We start from the raw sequence: 18723 nt of genomic DNA, 5'->3' as shown, positions 1-18723 counted from the left end.
CCTTTCCAATTCATTTACCATGGAAGACTGCCGATCACACAGTCCATCTCACTTAGAATGTAAAATCCTTACTGCTGCCTTCATGGTCTTGAATAAGCAAGTTCCTGCTTACCTCTCTGGCCTCTCATTTCAAAGTACTCTACATGTATTTATGATTTATTGTTCATCTGTTCTCATTCGTGTTCATTCTTATTCATAGTTGCCCCTCGCCTTCTATCTGCAACAACCTCTTGTTAGTTTCTAGAACCGATTTCCTCTTCCTGACATGCACTATCCTTGCTCTTCACTTAGAATGCTATCTTTACCTGTTCATTTTCTTTCTCACCACTTAACTATAAGTTCCCTGTGGGCAAGGACCATGCACAGCAAAGACCCAGTACATAGCACAGTACCTGACACATAAGCATTTAGTAAATATTTGTTGAATAAAGTGTGGTCAATAAAAATCTCCTAGGATTTTATGAGACAAACTGATCTCTATTCTCTACCTTGCCAAATAACCCCAAGGCTTCCTGGCTACTAAAAGGAGATCCTAACAGCAAAACTTTAATTCTCTTATTTATACATTTTTTCTGAAACCTATAAAGTCTCTACCTTGAACATACATTGCTTTTATAATTAGAAAATATATAGATTTGGAATATATACATATATATACACAGATATTTTTAAATGTTTACAGCCAGGCATGGTAGCTCAAGCCTGTAATCCCAGCACTTTGGGAGGCCAAGGCGGGCAGATCATGAGGTCAAGAGATCAAGACCATCCTGGTTAATATGGTGAAAACCCTGTCTCTACTAAAAGTACATAAAATTAGCTGGGCCTGGTGGTGGTTGCCTGTAGTCCCAGCTACTCAGGAGGCTGAGGCAGGAGAATGGCATGAATCCAGGAGTTGGAACTTGCAGTGAGCTGAGGTCATGCCACTGCACTCCAGCCTGGGTGACAGAGCCAGATTCTATCTCAAAAAAAAAAAAAAAAAAAGCAGATTCTATCTCAAAAAAAAAAAAAAAGAAGAAGAAGAATAGCTCCAAACTCTTAGTTTTTTATAGTCTTTTTTCTTTAGACAGCTCTTTTGGGAAATAATCTTTCTTGTAGAAAAGCTGTTTCTTGAATTTTACTTTAATATTCTTTTATTAAAGTAAAATTGAATGTATTGCTGTTTTTTTGTTTTTTTGTTTTGTTTTGTTTTGTTTTGTTTTTTTGAGGCTAAGTCTCACACTTTTGCCCAAGTTGGAGTGCAGTGGCTTGGTCTTGGCTGACTGCAACCTCTGCCTCCCGGGTTCAAGCAATTCTCCTGCCTTAGCCTCCTGAGTAGCTGGGATTACAGGCTCCTGCCACCACACCTGGCTAATTTTTTGAATTTTTAGTAGAAGTGGGGTTTCATCATGTTGTCCAGCCTAGTCTCGAACTTCTGACCTCGTGATCTGCCCACCTCACCTCCTAAAGTGCTGGGATTACAGGCGTGAGCCACTGCGCCCGGCCTGCTCTTTCTTTAAATAAACGTAAACAAGTTCTGTCACCCAGAAATACTTCTTATATGTAAAAGATTTCCATTGCTTATTGTTTCTAACAATGAAAGTAGAAATTGATAAATTATGGCTCATGGGAGCACTATTCTGTGTTTAATAATGATATTGATATATGTTTAATGACAAAGGTAAATATCTGCTATGTTAAGCGAAAAAAATAAGCTGCAAAATATATGTGACAGTACGTTTTTCAAAGGCAAAAAAATACTTGGAACTTACATGCAACTATGTGTGTATGAGTAAATGTGTGTATATGAGTAAATGTGTGTGTATGAGTAAATGTGTGTGTGTTTGGTTTTGTAAAAAGAATGCCTAGAAGAATACACACCAAATAGTGTATTTAAAAAACAAGTTAGAGAATAATACATATTGCATGATCCTAATTTTGTTGCAGAAGAAAATTTTAAAACTGTGCACTGTTGTACTGTTCTGCTTTTTAAGGCTCAAACAGTACCCATCAAACCACTGGCATTGACGTCCTATGGGAATTAGAGGTGGGATACTTGCATTTTTTTACTTGATGGACTTAGTATTTGAAATGTTTATAAAAAGCATTTAATACTTTTATGAGTTTTTTAATGGATAAAGATAATTAAGAAAGAGAAAAATTATTACAAAAGAAGTACAATATCCTAACCAGTGAAATTCACCAACAGCTAAAATTTTAACATATATATATATGCCATATTAATATATAGACTCATGATGACTGGATTTTTTTCTTCTCACCTCCCAGGAATAAATGAAGAAGAGGAAAAGAAAAAAGAAAAAAGCAAAGAAAAAGTCAAATTGAAAAAAAAAAGGAAAAGGTATTTTTTTAACAGCATTTTAAAAAACAAAGCAGACCTATGAGTCTAGGATGGATTATGAAATTTTATTTTTTACGTATGATACGGTTAATTTAATATTTTTTCTTCAACAACTAAGCTTTTCATTGAGCTTAAGTTTAAACTCTTTATATTTTGTCTTCATGTACATGAAGTTGACAAAAATATTTGTATTCTTGTAATATTACCATGGCTAATAAATTAACTTATTAATAGAATTTAATAGAACTTGTCATGCTGTCCAGGTGCGATGGCTCATGCCTTTAATCCCAGCACTTTGAGAGGTCAAGGCAGGAGAATGGCTTGAGCCCAGGAGTTTGAGACAGGCTTGGGCAACATAGTGAGACCTCATCTCTGCAAAAGGAAAAAAAAAATATCCAAGTGTGATGGCATGTACCTGTGTTCCCAGCTACATGGAAGGCTGAGGTGGAAGGATTGCTTGAGCCCAGGAGATTCTCCAGCCTGGGCAACACAGCAAGACCCTGTCTGCCGCCCGCACCCCCCTACAAAAAAAAATATATATGTATATATAATTATATATATGCACCTACATTCACACACAGTTGTATTTATATTTATATATATTTAGCATGACAAGTTCATATATATATATATGTATATGAATGATGGCTGATGAGGGTTGTGAAAGACCTGAAGGAATTGTTAGCATCATAACTTCCTTCCAGTCTTCAGCCACCTGTGCATTTTTACTATTAACTCTTTTAAAAACTAACTGGTTAAAGAAACTATTGAAAGTAGTAAGTGGCCATTTCTCTTGTTAATGAGTGCAGTTTCATTCATACTAGCATAAATTTGCACATACAGGCATGTTTTAAAAGCACTGAACCATAATTCTAGTTTAGACCCAGTTCTCATACAGAATAGGTTCTAGAAACCAGGGGCTGCCACTTCGTAGTTTTTATAGAGCATTTAATACATGTATTTTAATATTTCAGGTATCTTATAAATTGGAAAATTAGCTCACTTTCAAGTGTTAGGAGTTAACTAATAATCTTTAATATAGAAACAAATAGGAATGTAGAGCTCAGGGTTTTCTGTTCATGTATTATTAACTCATGTGTTCCAGCACAGCAAGATGGATTGCTTATAGGAAATGAGATTATCTAATAGTCTTCCAAATTCTAATACAGATAGTTCCCAATTTTTGTGGTTCGGTATGATCTTTCAACTTTATGATGGTGCAGTAGAAATATACTTAAGTAACCATAGAGCCATTCTATTTTTCACTTTCAGGACAGTATTCAATAAATTACATGAGATATTCAATGCTTTATTATAAAAATAGGCTTTGTGTTAGATGATTTTGCCCAACTAGAGGCTAATGTAAGTGTTCTGAGAATATTTAAGGGCAGCCAGGTTAAGCTATAATGTTCAGTAGGGTAGGTGTATTTTGTGTATTTTCAGCTTCAGATAGATTTATCAGGGCGTAACCCCATCGTAAGTTGAGGTACATCTGTATATTTCTTTTCTTTTTCTTTTTTTTGAAACGGAGTCTTGCTCTGTCGCCCAGGCTGGAGTCCAGTGGCGTGATCTCAGCTCACTGCAAGCTCCACCTCCCGGGTTCATGCCATTCTTCTGCCTCAGCCTCCCGAATAGCTGGGACTACCGGCACCTGCCACCACGCCCGGTTAATTTTTTTGTATTTTTAGTAGAGACGAAGTTTCACTGTGTTAGCCAGGATGGTCTCAATCTCCTGACCTTGTGATACACCTGCCTCGGCCTCCCAAATATTTCTTTTATAGTAACGGATTATTTATTTGGGCCTGTTTACCTTGAGCATCACAAACCTGAAATTAAATTAACTTTTCTGTGCACACTTAGCAGAGATAGTGCCACCTGAACGTGTTGCTATGCCACAGCCTAAAATTTTGTCTTAAAATTGAGACTTCAGGCTAGGCACGGTGGCTCACTCCTGTAATCCCAGCACTTTGGGAGGCCAAGGCGGGTCAATCACCTGAGGTCTGGAGTTTGAGACCAGTCTGGCCAACACAGTGAAACCCCATCTCTACTAAAAATACAAAAAAAAAAAAAAAAAAATAGTTGGGCATGGTGGTGTTGGTGCCTGTAATCCCAGCTACTTGGGAGGCTGAGGCAGGAGGATCACTTGAACTTGGGGGCGTGGAGGCTGCAGTGAGCTCAGATCACGCTATTACACTCCAGCCTGTGCAACAAGAGTGAAACTCTGTCTCAAAAAAAAAAGAAAAAAAAAACTTTGGGACCAAAAAGCTAAAGAAAAAAGTGCAGGCAGGGAAGAAGCTTTAGTCAGAATCCAGAGGTCAAGTCAAGCAGGGTCTTTAAAACAGGAAAGTAGACAAGATTCGAGAATAGCAGAACAGAAGAGGCAAGGGAGCAGGAGAATACGTGAGAAAATAAGCTTTAACAGATGGTCGGAAGTCTGAGTAAGTAGACAAACAAGGAGGAAAAAGGAACACAACATTACAAAAATAAGGGAAAACTCGGAGTCACTAAAGGAGGAAGGCAGTCAAGGAATTCATACACTATACAGACACTAGATAGCCTTGGACCCCTGTAGTGTCCTGAATTTACATTGGCACCTCCTTTGTGTCCGTCTCAGGTTTTCTTAGTTTGAGTTTTAACTCCTAATATTTAGATCACTAAACTAACTCTTCAGGTACCTTTTTTTACATTTTAAATTCACTCAGTTTCTGTCTTGTCACTCATATTTTGAGTTTGAGTATAGGTAGAATGTTGCACATCTCTTTACGTAAGATCTTGAAAGATAGTGTTTTCTGTTCTTTTTCTTTTCTTTTTTTTTTTTTTTTTAGTATTAGAGGAAGGAATCCAACCAATTTTTCCAATTTAGTATTAAAGTAATATTTTTCAAACGCATAATGATAACCCATCCTTTTTCATTTATATCTAGCATAAAAGCGTCCTTTTGTAACTAATGAAAATTATTTTGTAATGCAAGTATTCATGTGTATCACTCTCCATCTAGACGGACCCAGTACTTGAAAAATCAGCAGAATTTTATTTTGCTAACTTTCAGCTTTAATTCATTCCTATGAACGCACAATTATAGCCCTTTAAAATAGAGAATTGCAACTTCTGAGGCAGTTTTAAGAAAATATGCTAAGTTATTATATACACAAGTGAATATAATAAGGCTTGGTGAATGCCCCTTTGTTTGCATTTTAGGATTTTGAATGGTATAACTGCATGAAAAACCAAAAGTCACAGAAAAATAATTTCATCCTTACTGAATTTAAAACTCATTACTAAAATTGAGTGGAATAGAGATACTAGTTTTGTTAGTTTCTGTGACCAAGCAGCACAAATTCTAAATTCAGCGTTTTAAGGGAATGCAAATATATAAGCATATTTTAAGTTTATGTTTATACTCACTACCTTACTTCAAGAAGAATTTAAGGCAGTTCAAATCCCACTTAAATTCATCTATCAGTCATAAATGCAATTCTCAGTCAGTGTGTTTTATTATCCATAGGTCTTACTCATCCAGTTCCACTGAAGAGGACACTTCAAAACAAAAGAAACAAAAATATCAGAAGAAAGAAAAGAAAAAAGAAAAAAAGAGCAAATCAAAAAAAGGGAAACATCACAAAAAGGAAAAAAAGAAGAGAAAAAAGGAAAAGCAGTCTTCTACCCCTAATAGTTCTGAATTCTCCAGAAAGTAACTGAGACTTTGGCTTAAGCCATTAAATTTAAATATTTGTTTTTAAAACGTGTTTGCCCTTCCTTGGAATTTGCTATATATTGTGCTTTGCAATAAATCACAGCCTTTTCCCTATAGACATTTTTCGTATGTGGGACCATTATCCCTCTGGCAATATATTTTTAATGTGCTATGACTGCAAAGTAATAAATCAGTCTTGTTACTTGATAGCCATGCCCCAAGTATAGCTATTTGTGTATACTAAACACATCGTTTTTGCTATTTGTGTCTCTGTGTGTTTGGCTAGTGTTATTACTTCACAAGTTGATTGTAAAATGGCTTTACTGCAGTCAACACGGGTCATCTACCTAGCAGCTAATGAGTATTGCTGATTCAGGTGTCCACCTTCCAATCATGAAGTTAGGTAAGGGGTAATGTTTTGCTCTTGACACACAGAAATTTAATAGCTTTATATACTAAAATATATTATCTTTTAAAGATAGTGAAATTCTTCGTTTTTTTTAAATCTCTAGGGATTTTTTTTCAACGTCATAGAAGGTGCAGCTGCTTAATGGTCTTGACTAGGACTTTTTAAATGAATGGTGTCTGCAGGAAGATGATCGTGAAAATATCTCTAACAAAGTTTCACTGTTCTACGAAATGCAGAATTTCTAGTACCTGCCTCCTTTGTTTTTGTAATAATTAAAATATTTCTTTCTTGTATAAAGAGATTAGTTCAGCCTGTTAGTAAGTCTGCAGAGATGATGCTGAGTTGGTCAGGATTTTTAGGATAGACTCCTGGGTTGTTTTACAAATGTGCCATATTGGCATGTCTTACAGTGATACCTCAAACACAGAAATTTTTATTTAGGAAGATAGCTAAATCTTTATTAGAACTGATTTTTATTGTATTCAGTATGTAAATTTTGTGAAGCTTGTTCCTGTGAGTAATGTGGAAAATTTTATAAATGTGAGCATATATATTTATTTTGTCAGACATAATTTGTAGTTTTAAAGCAAATTTCATACTGAACTTACGTTTTCGTAAATGAGCAGTTTGGGGTGTTTCTCTTTTTTCCTTTATAGTGGCAACCTCAAGAGCAGTGTCAAAAAAAGAATTAAGAATTTTATTCTGTACTTTTTAAAATTTAAGAGCCAGGGAGTTGCATCATGAAAGCCTTTATATAATAATGGAAATTTTATATGGGTAAGCATTTTCAAATACATATTAGTAGATATGTTTTTTAAATTTCTGTTTTCACATTGATCAGCATTACTTTGCTCAATACTTAGGTATCCCTTATGCCCTAAAAAGTAAATGCTTATGTTATAAAAGCATCAAACGTCAACCAATATCATGGCACAGCACCAAAGATTGCAAATACCTCACTATGGTGCATGTAGAAATTTTCAAATTGATTACCTACAGATATGGCTGCAGGTAAATTCGTGATAATGAAATCAGCTAAGTATACTTAACCTCACAGGCTAGAAAGGTTTATTGATTCTTCTTTCACCCGGCACCCAATGTGGGTACCCTCAGTAAGACTCAGGGAGCCTTATAACTCCTCTTAACATATGCTTACCCATGCTTAAATTCTAGGGAAGCTGTATCCACAGCCCTCTTCTATAATAGCATTGCAGCCATGACAGCTCTCACTCTTTCAGCCTTTCCATAACCTAATTTAGTCTTTTGGGCCTCTCAAAAGGAAATGCTTTTGTTTAAATAGGTCAGTCAGTAACTGGGAGAAAAATACAGAGCCAGTAGGTTTTTAGGGTTTTGTTTTGCCTTTGCTGCTAATTTTTTGAAAATACAGTTCTTCAATTATCAAGATTTTAAAAATCGGTTTTTAATATAAAGCTTTTTTAAAAACGAGGCTGACCCAAGTTCGGTGGTGTTTCTCCACTCCCACTGCTTGACTTGACTAGCCTTGAAAAAATAATAGTAAAATGAAATATTAAAAAATGATTAGAAGATGCTGCAAAGGCAATGACCTCATTCCATTAAGATAGTTAAAAATGATAGTAATTGTAGTGAAATAGTTAATTGAGTTATTTGTAAGTTTTATTACTGTTAATTGTAGAGATTATAAATTGGCTCCTTAGGTTTCTGAATGATTGAGAAGAGTAAAAGTCAGTCCTCATTAACTAATGTAGTATGCAAATTAAAATATTTTAATGATCAGTAATATTCCCCCCAGAAATTATCTTGGTATTCCTAAGTAAATTTCCTATAATTTTAGCATAGTTTATGAAATATCTCATTTGAATAAAAATTTATTTTTACTGAAGTAATTTTCTTCTAAAATGATATTATTGAGATTGGATGTAAATCTCATGAATACATTTTAGAAGAAAATTAATGAAATTCCCTCCCAGGCAGTATGTACGAGAAGGAAAACTGAATTAGCAGTAAAACAGTCTGTTCATTCTAACTACCTGTATGATCTTGAACAAAGTCACTTAGTTTCCCTGGGCCTTGATGTCTTTCATCTATAAAATATTGTACCAGATTATCTCTGAAATCACTTCTAGTTTTAATATATATAATTATCAATATTTTAAAATTCAAGCAGTATTCATTTTAAAAATTATTATAAACAGCTAGCATTCTATAATAGTAAAGGTTGAATTTATTAATATAACAGTTAAACACGTTCAGCTTCTTCAAGCAGATAATATTTGGTTCATATTCTTACAACCTAATGCATGTCATTTTCACCAGATGCAGATGGAATTTTGTATTTAGGTTTGCATCTGGAACTAGATTATCTGGCACTTTATGGCCATTATTTTTGGATTGATGGACCTCCCCACACAATTTCCCCTTTTATTTTTTTGCATATCATATGTTGGCTGGTATTTCTCAGAGGTGTCCCTCTTTCTTCATACTTAATATACAGCTCCATTGACATCTTTGGTTGTCTGAGGTCAAAACAACAATAAATGAGAAGTAAAACAACTATATGTTTGTATTTACAACTCTATCTAAAAGTATATAACCCTAGTTTGCCTTCAGAGTAAACTAGGCTGAAGAGTTGTTAATAATGTTGATTAAAATGCCATTGAATCCTTTCTTCAACAAATATTTATTGAGTACCTAACATGGCAAACGCTGTGCTAAGTACTGGGGATACAGAGATAAGTAAGACATATTTGCCTTCCTGAAGGACTTCACACTGTAGTTGGTAGAAGAAACACTAGAGCATATACTGTTATATAATTAGTGCAGTAATTGACATGAGTTTATAGAAACTCAGAGTGGTACCTAACCTAGTCTAGAGAAATTAGAAGAGGCTACCTAGAGAAAGTAGTGACTGAATTGCACTTTGATTAAGGATAAGAATGAAGGTTATGGCAGTTATTGACAGATTGGGTGCTATGAAGAAACACCTGAGGTAGAACAAGCTGTGTTAGGTGTTTGTCAAGAATTACAAGCAATCTGGTGTTGCTGGTGTATCATAGGTGAGGCAGGAAGTGGTAAGAATTGAGAATACCATTTTAAGTTCTTAGGAACAAGAGGAAGGGGTCGTGTATTCCATGTTTGGGAGCTTGAACTTAATCTGTAAGCAATGCGACATCATTAAAGAGTTTTAAGGGGGGCCAGGCGCAGTGCGTCACACCTGTAATCCCAGCACTTTGGGAGGCCGAGGTGGGCAGATCAACTGAGGTCAGGAGTTCAAGACTAGCCTGGCCAACTTGGCGAAACCCTGTCTCTACTAAAAATACAAAAATTAGCCAGACCTGGTGACAGGTGCCTGTACTCCCAGCTACTCTGGAATCTGAGGCAGGAGAATTGCTCGAACCCGGGAGGCGGAAGTTGCAGTAAGCTGAGATCACACCACTGTACTTCAGCCTGGATGACAGAGTGAGACTCTGTCTCAAAAAAAAAAAAAAGAAAAAAAAGATTTTAAGGAAGGAAATGACTTTTATTGGGGTTTGGTTTTATCAGTTTCATAATCCGATTAATCCCATCATTTTTTAAAAATGAAATTGCTTTCATTAGAAGGCCATGTAAAATATAATTTGATTATTTTAGGCTCTATTATTAGACTCACATTTCTTTCTACGGTCTCATTATTATTTCCAAAAATTACACAGTAACCTAAATCATCTAAAAACACATAAAGCTACTGTATTCCTTATTAGACCCATCCCCAGAGTTATATGTACATGTACATACTTTGAGATGTGTTTTGTTCTTAATTGTATTGGCTTAAATTCTATCACTATTTTAGTATTTGTTAGGTCTAAATCATTTAGAATATTTTTCAGTGTACAAAATGTGCTGTAATTTAATAAGGCCCCTTGCTTTTGAAATTTGGCTTAACCTGTGAAGCACAACTGCTTCAGAGTTACAGAGAGACATACCAGTTGGTACACTGGATGAGCCCTTTGGTTCTACCTCAGGTAACCTAGTTTTAAGCTAGCTCAGCAGGGAGTGCTTCAAGGACTCCAGCTGATCCTAGTGCTGAGACCAAAACTTCCTGGACATTGGGCGCCCAAGAACAGTAGTTTTCTTATGCCAGTGTGACAATAATCCTAGTTGCAAAGACCGGAGTCTTCTGACCTCAATATCGCCTCCTAACTCTTCTAAAAATAGGTAGAGCAGCAGAGAATTGGGGTACCTCTCCTAGAGCACAACCCATGATGCGTCCAGTCATGCCTGGCCCCACTATGCCTTTTGCACAAGTTGGGAGGAGCTGGGGCAGTGAGCGTTTTGCTAGCTCTGTCTCTTTCCTGCTTCTTGTGCCATTTATAGTTCTTGCCCTTGAGCAACAAAAGTAGAATGGTACCAGTGCCTTAACTAAATTTTTCTCAACCTAGATTTTCACCTGAGACAATATGGTAATATTAAATTACTGTATATCAAGATAGCAAATTTTCTGGGATACTTTAAAATCAAAGTTGTATCAAAGATCAAGAAGCACCCATAAAAGCTTTATGAACTTTCACAAAATAAGTGAAAATTATTTGCTTTTATGACCATGTAAAATGTCATTTTTATAATGGAAGTGTCTTAATTTTCAAACTTAACATATACTTTAAGCAATTTTAATATTTAAACATCGGCAAAATTGTCTTTTTGAATGTGAAGTTCAACTCTGGCAGTAGGATGTTGCAATAGTGATCTGGAACTATGGGGCCAATATAGCCACATGGGGTTATTTAAATTAATCAAATAAATGAAAAATTTTATTTTTTCTGTTGCATTAGCCACATTTTAAGTGCTCAGTAGCCACATGTGACTGGTGGCTACCATTATTAGTGCAGATATAGGAAGAACATTTCCATCATCTCAGAAACCTCTCTGGACAGTTCTGGTCTAGAAGATAACCATAGTTCTTGGTAGAAATTTTGACAGGCTAATGACAAAATGTTTGCAACCCTGAGCTTTGCATGCCCAAGAAAAATAAGGCATTCTTTTCTATGTATCAGACCAGAGAAGCTGTATTCAGCACATTTTGAAATGCTAGTTTTTGGCTATGGCCATGCCACCCTAAATGTGCCAGATCTCGTCTGAAATGCTAGTTTTCTGACTACAAAAACTTCACAGGACATAGTAGATATGCTCAGTAGAGCCACTTAAAATAATTCCCTTTTTTTTTTTTCTGATGAATTCTATTACAAAACCGGGTCTGTGTTATAATAGAAAACACACTTATGAATTAAAATCTTTAAAAATTATAATTTGCAGAAATTAGTTTTATTTCTAGATTTCTAGGTGGTATTAACATGATAGCATTAGGTGGAACCAGAGAACTCATTTGTTTTGTATATTTCATTATACAGATTATTTAGGAAATATATCAGCAAAGGATTTTTTGTTACGCTTATCTCTTGAAACAAAATATTTATTGTACAGATTATACATTGTGATTTTTTTGTTACTGAATATATTGTTTGTGCCTAGAAAAATCTAAGACATAGGGTGACTTCTAAGAGACTTAAGAACAAGTCACTTCTGGTTTATAAGACAGTTCCCCCTGATATTTACCTATCCAGTACCATCTCATAAAAATAACTGCCTGTTATTATCAAAAAGCTGAGAAATGCTGGTAATGTGACATAAACTTCTCATTGTTCTTCACTGAGATAGAATTGCTTATCTTGTTATTGATAAATTCTTTAATTTATCCTGAATAATTAGCATAATCTCATGTGATACAGAAACATCTTAATTAGCAAATAAAAGTAAATTTATACAAAGGAAAACCAATAAAACCTTAATGTGTGTTTAATAAAGTAACTGAATGATCAAAAATGCAGCTGTGTCTTGCTTTGTGAGTGACGAATTTTTGAAAAGCAATATTACAAACTATTTCAAATGCATGCTTTATTTTTATTGCCCCATCTCTTCAGTAAGCATTTAAAACACAGAATTTTTAGTTAATAAGCAATGTGGATTTGTGTTGCATCCATTGTTTTTTCTTGAATTATATCATCAGCTTCATAGTATGTTTCATTCGTTGCATTTGATGCTGCATTTGAATTGAGGGCTTTGGTTTTTTCATTTGACTTGCCTGCAGATACACAAAACAAAATGAAATAATTATTTGAAATTATGACATCGAGTTTCACTTATAAAAATGTGCACTTAAAAATAATTTTTGTAGCAATATTGAAAATATGATATCCTGAAAATGTTATGTGTATGAGTGAGAATTGAGTTATTTTGAAGTGGTTTTTGAGTATTTCTTTCTGAGAGTCAAATAAGGGAAATAATAACAGAAACAAAAAAATTGATTTCCATGCTTTCCTTTTTCCTCCATGCTTCCATGAGGAAAATACACATTCGATAAGAAGGTAACAATTTCTGAGTGACTTAACAAAAGTGTGATTGTCCCTCTCCTATGCATGAACTACATTAAAGCCAATCATAATAACTTGCACAACCTTAAGGCTTTGCCATTATAACTGATTTAGATGTGGTTTATTAAAAGGGCACAGTTGCACTCCATATAAATATGAGTCCAAAATGAGCAAAGGTAAAGGAATATGGATCTTTGCTGATCGAAAGTTAGGACTAAACAAACACAGTAAAGAAATGGATTATTCAATGAATAGTGTTAGGAAAGTTGAATGACTAGAAATAACTAATGTATCATTTCACCAATAGAAAATAACATAAATATGTAAAGAACAGTGGAAGAAATCACAGACATTACTAATGACCTCCATGTCGCTAAATGCACAGTCCAGTTCATTCTCATCTTATTTGATTTCTTAGCAGCAGTTGATCCAGTTCTTTCCTTGGCTTCCAGGGCACCATTCTTTTTTACTCTCTGCTACCTTGCCATTACTAATTACCTCCATGTTGCTAAATCCACAGTCCAGTGGCCAAAACCTCTGGTCCTTGATGCCTCTATTTTCTCTCACCCTACATCCAATCCATCAGAAATCCTTGTTGACTATACTTTTAAAATACATCCAGAATCAGACCACTTCTCACCGTCTTCACTGCTACCACTATTCTGTTTTCAGCACAACATTCAAAGAGCTATTCTTTAAAAACTAAGTTGAATCATGCCCTCTGCCCAGAACCCTCCATTCACCCAAGTCTTATACAGTAGCCTACATGATTTCATACACACACCATTAACCTCTCTGACTTCATCTTTTTCTACTTCATTCTTTGGTTCACTCCAACCTCTTTGATTAAACATTTCAGGCATGTTCCAGCCCTTGGGACTTTTGCACTGACTATTTACTCTGTCTACTATGCTCTTCTTCCAGATAATCTGCACAATAACTCTTTTTTCCAAGTCCTTCCTCAAAAGTCATCTTCTCAATAAGACCTACCTAAAGCATTATTTAAAATTGCAGCCTCCATATCCCCATCACCAACCCCTTCTGCCCTCCATTTTTCCCCTGAAGCACTTATTAACTAATATAATTTACCTATTTATCATGCTTATCAGTTATTGTCTGTCTTCCCTCACTAAAATTTAAGTACCACATTCCAAGAAATTTTTGACTATTTTGTTCATTAATGATGTGTCTATAAAAATGCCTTGCACATAGTTGTTCAATAAATATTAGTTGAGTGTATTAATGAATTAAAGGATAAGACAGAAAACTTTAAAACTGGGTAGCAAAAGACAAGACTGAAAACCAACTAGCAAAAAATATTTAGAGCAAATGATGCATGTCTAATACGTAAAGATCTTACATATCAGCATGTAGGACATTAACACCTTTTAGTGAGTGAAGAAAGTGACAGAAAAGATAAAATAGCTGGCCGGGCGCGGTGGCTCAAGCCTGTAATCCCAGCACTTTGGGAGGCCGAGACGGGCGGATCACAAGGTCAGGAGATCGAGACCACCCTGGCTAATACGGTGAAACCCCGTCTCTACTAAAGAATACAAAAAACTAGCCGGGCGACGAGGCGGGCACCTGTAGTCCCAGCTACTTGGGAGGCGGAGGCAGGAGAATGGCATAAACCCGGAAGGCGGAGCTTGCAGTGAGCTGAGATCCGGCCACCTGCACTCCAGCCTGGGTGACAGAGCCAGACTCCGTCTCAAAAAAAAAAAAAAAAAAAAAAAAAAGATAAAATAGCTAATAAACATGAAAAAGTTTTAATCTTGCTAGTCAGAAAGAAATGTAAATTTGAAAGGTGAGAAACAATTTTTCATCACTCAGGTGAGGATAAAATAATTTTTCTTGGTCAACGGTGTAGCATGATGGGAGTGTAAACTGGTGCATACTTAAAAGTGTCAAATGTTCCTACTGTGTAATTTCACTTTAACAAGAAATTCCCAAGGAAACCATCAAAGATGAGATCTAAAACTTATAGACATCTTCTTCACTGGTTATTTTAAATACCAAGAAATGAAAGTAGCTTAAATTTCCAATGATAGAATTGCTAAATATCATGCCTGAGATACCATGCAGCCATTTAACTTAAAAAAAATAAAAATGGTTTCTAAGAAGTGTTTAATTACATGGAACGTGCTTAGAATACAATGTCAAGTGAGAAGAATATAAAACTATCAGCAATATAATAATAGTTAATACTTACATAGCACTTACTCATAACATTATCAGCCTGTCTGCTAAAGCCCTTTAGGATCACACATAAACTTGGTTAGGCTAATGATCTGGTTCTACTTTCCTCTTCTGGCTCAGTTCACCCCACTCCCTTGTCTTTGGTGGTTCAGATACCCACAAGTCCTGTTTTCCCCAAACTTTCCCTGGTGTCTCCCTCTCTGCCCCAAGCCTCTTCCAGTTGCCTAGTGTCTCTAATTCTCCAGCCTCTTTTGCTTGAAGAATTCTCCTTCAGGTTTTAGAAAATCTGCCACAAACCTCCCTAAGGGGAAGTCCATTAGCAAGACTCCTTCCATTAGAAGTAGCTATTGTACATCCTCTTCTTTTCACCATAGAGCATATCTTCTGGATATGAGTTTTTAATTTTTTTTCTTTAGGTGAATCTAAACCTTGCCTTTAAGTATGCCAATACTTCCTGGCTTTGCATATTAATTGCTTTCTATAAGTAAACTGCTTTTTGCAAGTAAAAATATATATTAAAGATACTTTTCTATAAGTAAAATACTTTCTAGGCTCGATCAGGACATCCCTCACTCTGGGACGATTTCATGGTTCAACACTCAAAGGACAGTATTATTTACAAGTTTTGAAAGATGTCTCACTGCAGCTTCCATATCTTACCCATAAGACTGAAACATGCATGGTATTGATCTCTAGGCTAATATTAGAAGCAGTGAAATTTAAAATCTGGGGCCTAGAGTGGCACAATAATGACTTTATTTCAATTACTTCTCTTCTGAACTATTTTTGGTAGTAAAATAAGTTACTTAATATTCTACTTCTAAACATGCAGTCAGTATAATTTGATTTTTAAAAGCTAATTTGTTGTAGGCACAGCATTTGCCAGCCTGGAAAATAGCCTTTGCCCAATCAGCAAGCAAAGCTATTTAAAATAAATATAGTAGAAAAAGATGGCATGAAAAATTTAAGAAATAAAAAATTATTGACTTCGCAAAGCAAATATTCAAATTTAACAAAAAATAAACAAGGTTTATGGAAATTTTATCTTGTCAAGATGATTAAAAAATCAGGCATTTTATAGATTGTTTTCAAGATTTTGAAAGATAGGTTTAATTGGCCTCATGCTGTCTTTATTAGGGCTTATTATTTGGGAAATTAAGTCTTTTCTCTCAAAGAATAAAAGTTTTCACCTGTTTTTGAAATCGTTATGTTATCACCTCGGTTAAATGAATGACTTATTTTGCAATGACCTGTGATCCTATTTCATGATATCAAGCGTTTTAAACTTTTTATACTTGACACACTTTCCAAAGTCAAATTCTAACTTCGGTCCTCGTTAATTTTTTGGCTTTAGTCCCCAGAAGTCCAAAAGAGACATATTTGGCTTATTGGTATAGAAATCATACAGGAAGCATTGTCAAATATGAAATGGTGTTTGGTTTTCTTTGGGCTATATTTGTATAAATGTTATTGGTATGTGTGCCAAAATTATGGGAAACTCCTATAATTCTAATATGATTTAGTGTATGTTATTAATAATTATAATTATGTAAAACTGTTGTATGCCAGAGAAGTAACAAATTGCTAGTCAAATGTGGTTTTAATAATGGCTGTTCTAAGAATTCTCTTGTTTTGATCCTCTTCAAAAGGTGGTTTATAATCAGCTGTAGGACTTTGATAGGTGCTCTTGAATGCAGGTTTTTAATAACTTTGGAAATTGTGACCTTAGAATAAAAGAAAAAACTTTCAGGACTCTCAGAGAACTGAAATGTTCATGAATATCAAACAGGACCAGAGTTAACTGCATGGACTGAGTTAAAAGAAGACTGAAGTAATTTTTTTACTTTTAGCTTAAAATGTTGCTGATCTTTTGTTTTTCAGAGTGAAAAAAACGTATTTTAAGCTATCTACAGCTTTTAACAATTGAGTAAAGTATACTCCTGTAAACAAAATTTGGAGCACATTTCTGTCTTCCTTATTTCTCCAGAATTTGGAAACTATTTGTGAGTTTTCTTAACTTATGGCAATATAGTTATTTGTGTAAGTGCAATAAGAATGTTTTCTTTTGCAACACGACACAATTGGAGAAACTGGTTGTTTTACCAAGGCTTTGAATAGAATAGCATGCTTTCCTTTAAGGAATCAAGCTTAACCCATAGAGCCAAAAAAAGCCCTTTGGGGAAAACTGGCCTCATACCATGTCCTCATGGTCCCTGTATAGGGCGCCTAACCTGTGGTAAGTAAAGAATGTCACATTCTAACAGGCCCAGGAGGCCCAAGGTATCTTGGGACCTCAAGAGGAAAGGAAACTACACAACTCATAGGTATTTGAGGATACAAACCCATGGCTGGGCTCAGCTTAAAAAAAAAAAGAAAAGAAAAAAAAAAAGTCTTATCTGAGATTCCTTGAGTTTCATCAAAGCCAAATTGTAAAAGCCTATTTGAAAAATAATTATCCTTGCTGCCCTTTATACAAATAATCAGGCCAAGCATAAGACTAAATCTTATTTTTGCAAACAAATCAGTCCTATTACTGATTTGTTTTTAATAAAAATGGGAGACTGGAGAGAGAAAAACTATGTTTCTAAATGAGCTATAGTACACTTGTTATTAGATTCTAGTCTTGCCTAATGTTTTTCAATTTTTATTCTTTTCTACAGTTTGGACTGAATTCTAAAAATTTTCCAGGCTGCAAGTCTCCAAAATAATGTTTTTATTTTAATTTTTGTTCTTTCTTTTCCCTTTTTCCCTAGTTTTTCTATGTTGAAATCACTGAAAACTAAGCTGTGCTTTCTTTAAAGCCCTGCAAACTGAAGCTAGACAACTTAAGCTTTAAAAGAAAATAACAGCAACCTATTTACACACATAAGTTGCTTCATTCCTGCCTACTGATGTATGGACTTCAAAGTAATATGGCCTATATTGATTTTCCAGGATTGTTCTGGTTTTGTTTGTTTTCTCTCTTCCTCCCCCTATTTTCTCTTCATAGGACATGAGACTTCACAACCTGCTAAAAATGAGCTTTCCTCATAATGTGGGACCTACCCATCTAGGAATGAACCGTACTAGCCATGAGAGATCAGGCCAAACCTGAGACCAGACTCATTTTTCTTCTAAAATGCCTTCTCCAAAAGATTTTAAAAAGAAAAGGGTGGGAATGTGAAAGGAAAATAAATCCTGGGATCCCAAAATCACTAAGCTAAAGAGAAACATCAACCTGGGAACTGCTTAGGGCAAACCTGCCTCCCATTCTAAGTCATCCCTCTGAGGCTCACCTGGGACAAATGCATATCTGATTGCTTCCTCTGCCCTACTATTTATGTAAAAATGCAGATTCACTGAGCCAGACTAAATTGTGTATTCAGTGGAAGGCTGATCAAGGACTCAAAAGAATGCAACCTTTTTTCTCTTATCTACTTCTAACCTGGAGTTGTCTTACCTTACCATACCAAACCAATGCACATCTTACACATTTTGTTTGTGTGTGTGTTAAGACAGTCTTGCTCTGTCACCAAGCTGGAGTGCAGTGGTATAAGCTCGGCTCACTGTAACCTCTACCTCCTGGGTTCAAGAAATTCTCCTGCCTTAGCCTCCCGAGTAGCTGGAACTACAGGCATGCACCACCATGCTCAGCTAATTTTTTTTATTTTTTGGTAGAGACAGGGTTGCCCAGGCTGGCCTCAAACTCCTGGGCTCAAGTGAT

The 18723-nt window shown here is 35.4% G+C and overlaps 2 protein-coding genes across 4 annotated transcripts in view; one reads left to right on the top strand and one right to left on the bottom strand.

The window, feature by feature from the left end:
- The window catches only part of SREK1IP1 (SREK1 interacting protein 1), a 51405-nt gene extending 39129 nt beyond the window's left edge, over positions 1-12276 (top strand). The window contains exons 4-6 of one of the 2 annotated variants that reach the window (XR_004056399.1): positions 2266-2338; positions 5844-6435; positions 6545-12276. Coding sequence is in view for 1 of the 2 variants with exons in the window: in XM_010368246.2 (XP_010366548.1) it covers positions 2266-2338; positions 5844-6033 (263 nt within the window). In the remaining variant the exon portion in view is untranslated. Of the gene's footprint in view, positions 1-2265; positions 2339-5843 lie in introns of both variants that reach the window. The other variant, XM_010368246.2, reaches the window with a different exon arrangement.
- Positions 6085-18723, bottom strand: part of SHISAL2B (shisa like 2B) — a 28190-nt gene continuing 15551 nt past the window's right edge. The window contains exon 3 of one of the 2 annotated variants that reach the window (XM_010368235.2): positions 6085-12535. In XM_010368235.2, coding sequence (XP_010366537.1) covers positions 12402-12535 — 134 coding nt within the window. In that variant the 3' untranslated portion in view covers positions 6085-12401. The remainder of the gene's footprint in view (positions 12536-18723) is intronic. The other variant, XR_004056398.1, reaches the window with a different exon arrangement.

The sequence above is a fragment of the Rhinopithecus roxellana genome, chromosome 3, assembly GCF_007565055.1.
Source record: "Rhinopithecus roxellana isolate Shanxi Qingling chromosome 3, ASM756505v1, whole genome shotgun sequence".
Lineage (NCBI taxonomy): Eukaryota > Metazoa > Chordata > Mammalia > Primates > Cercopithecidae > Rhinopithecus > Rhinopithecus roxellana.
Note: the sequence above shows the minus strand (reverse complement) of the source record. Positions and strands in the feature narration are given on the sequence as shown.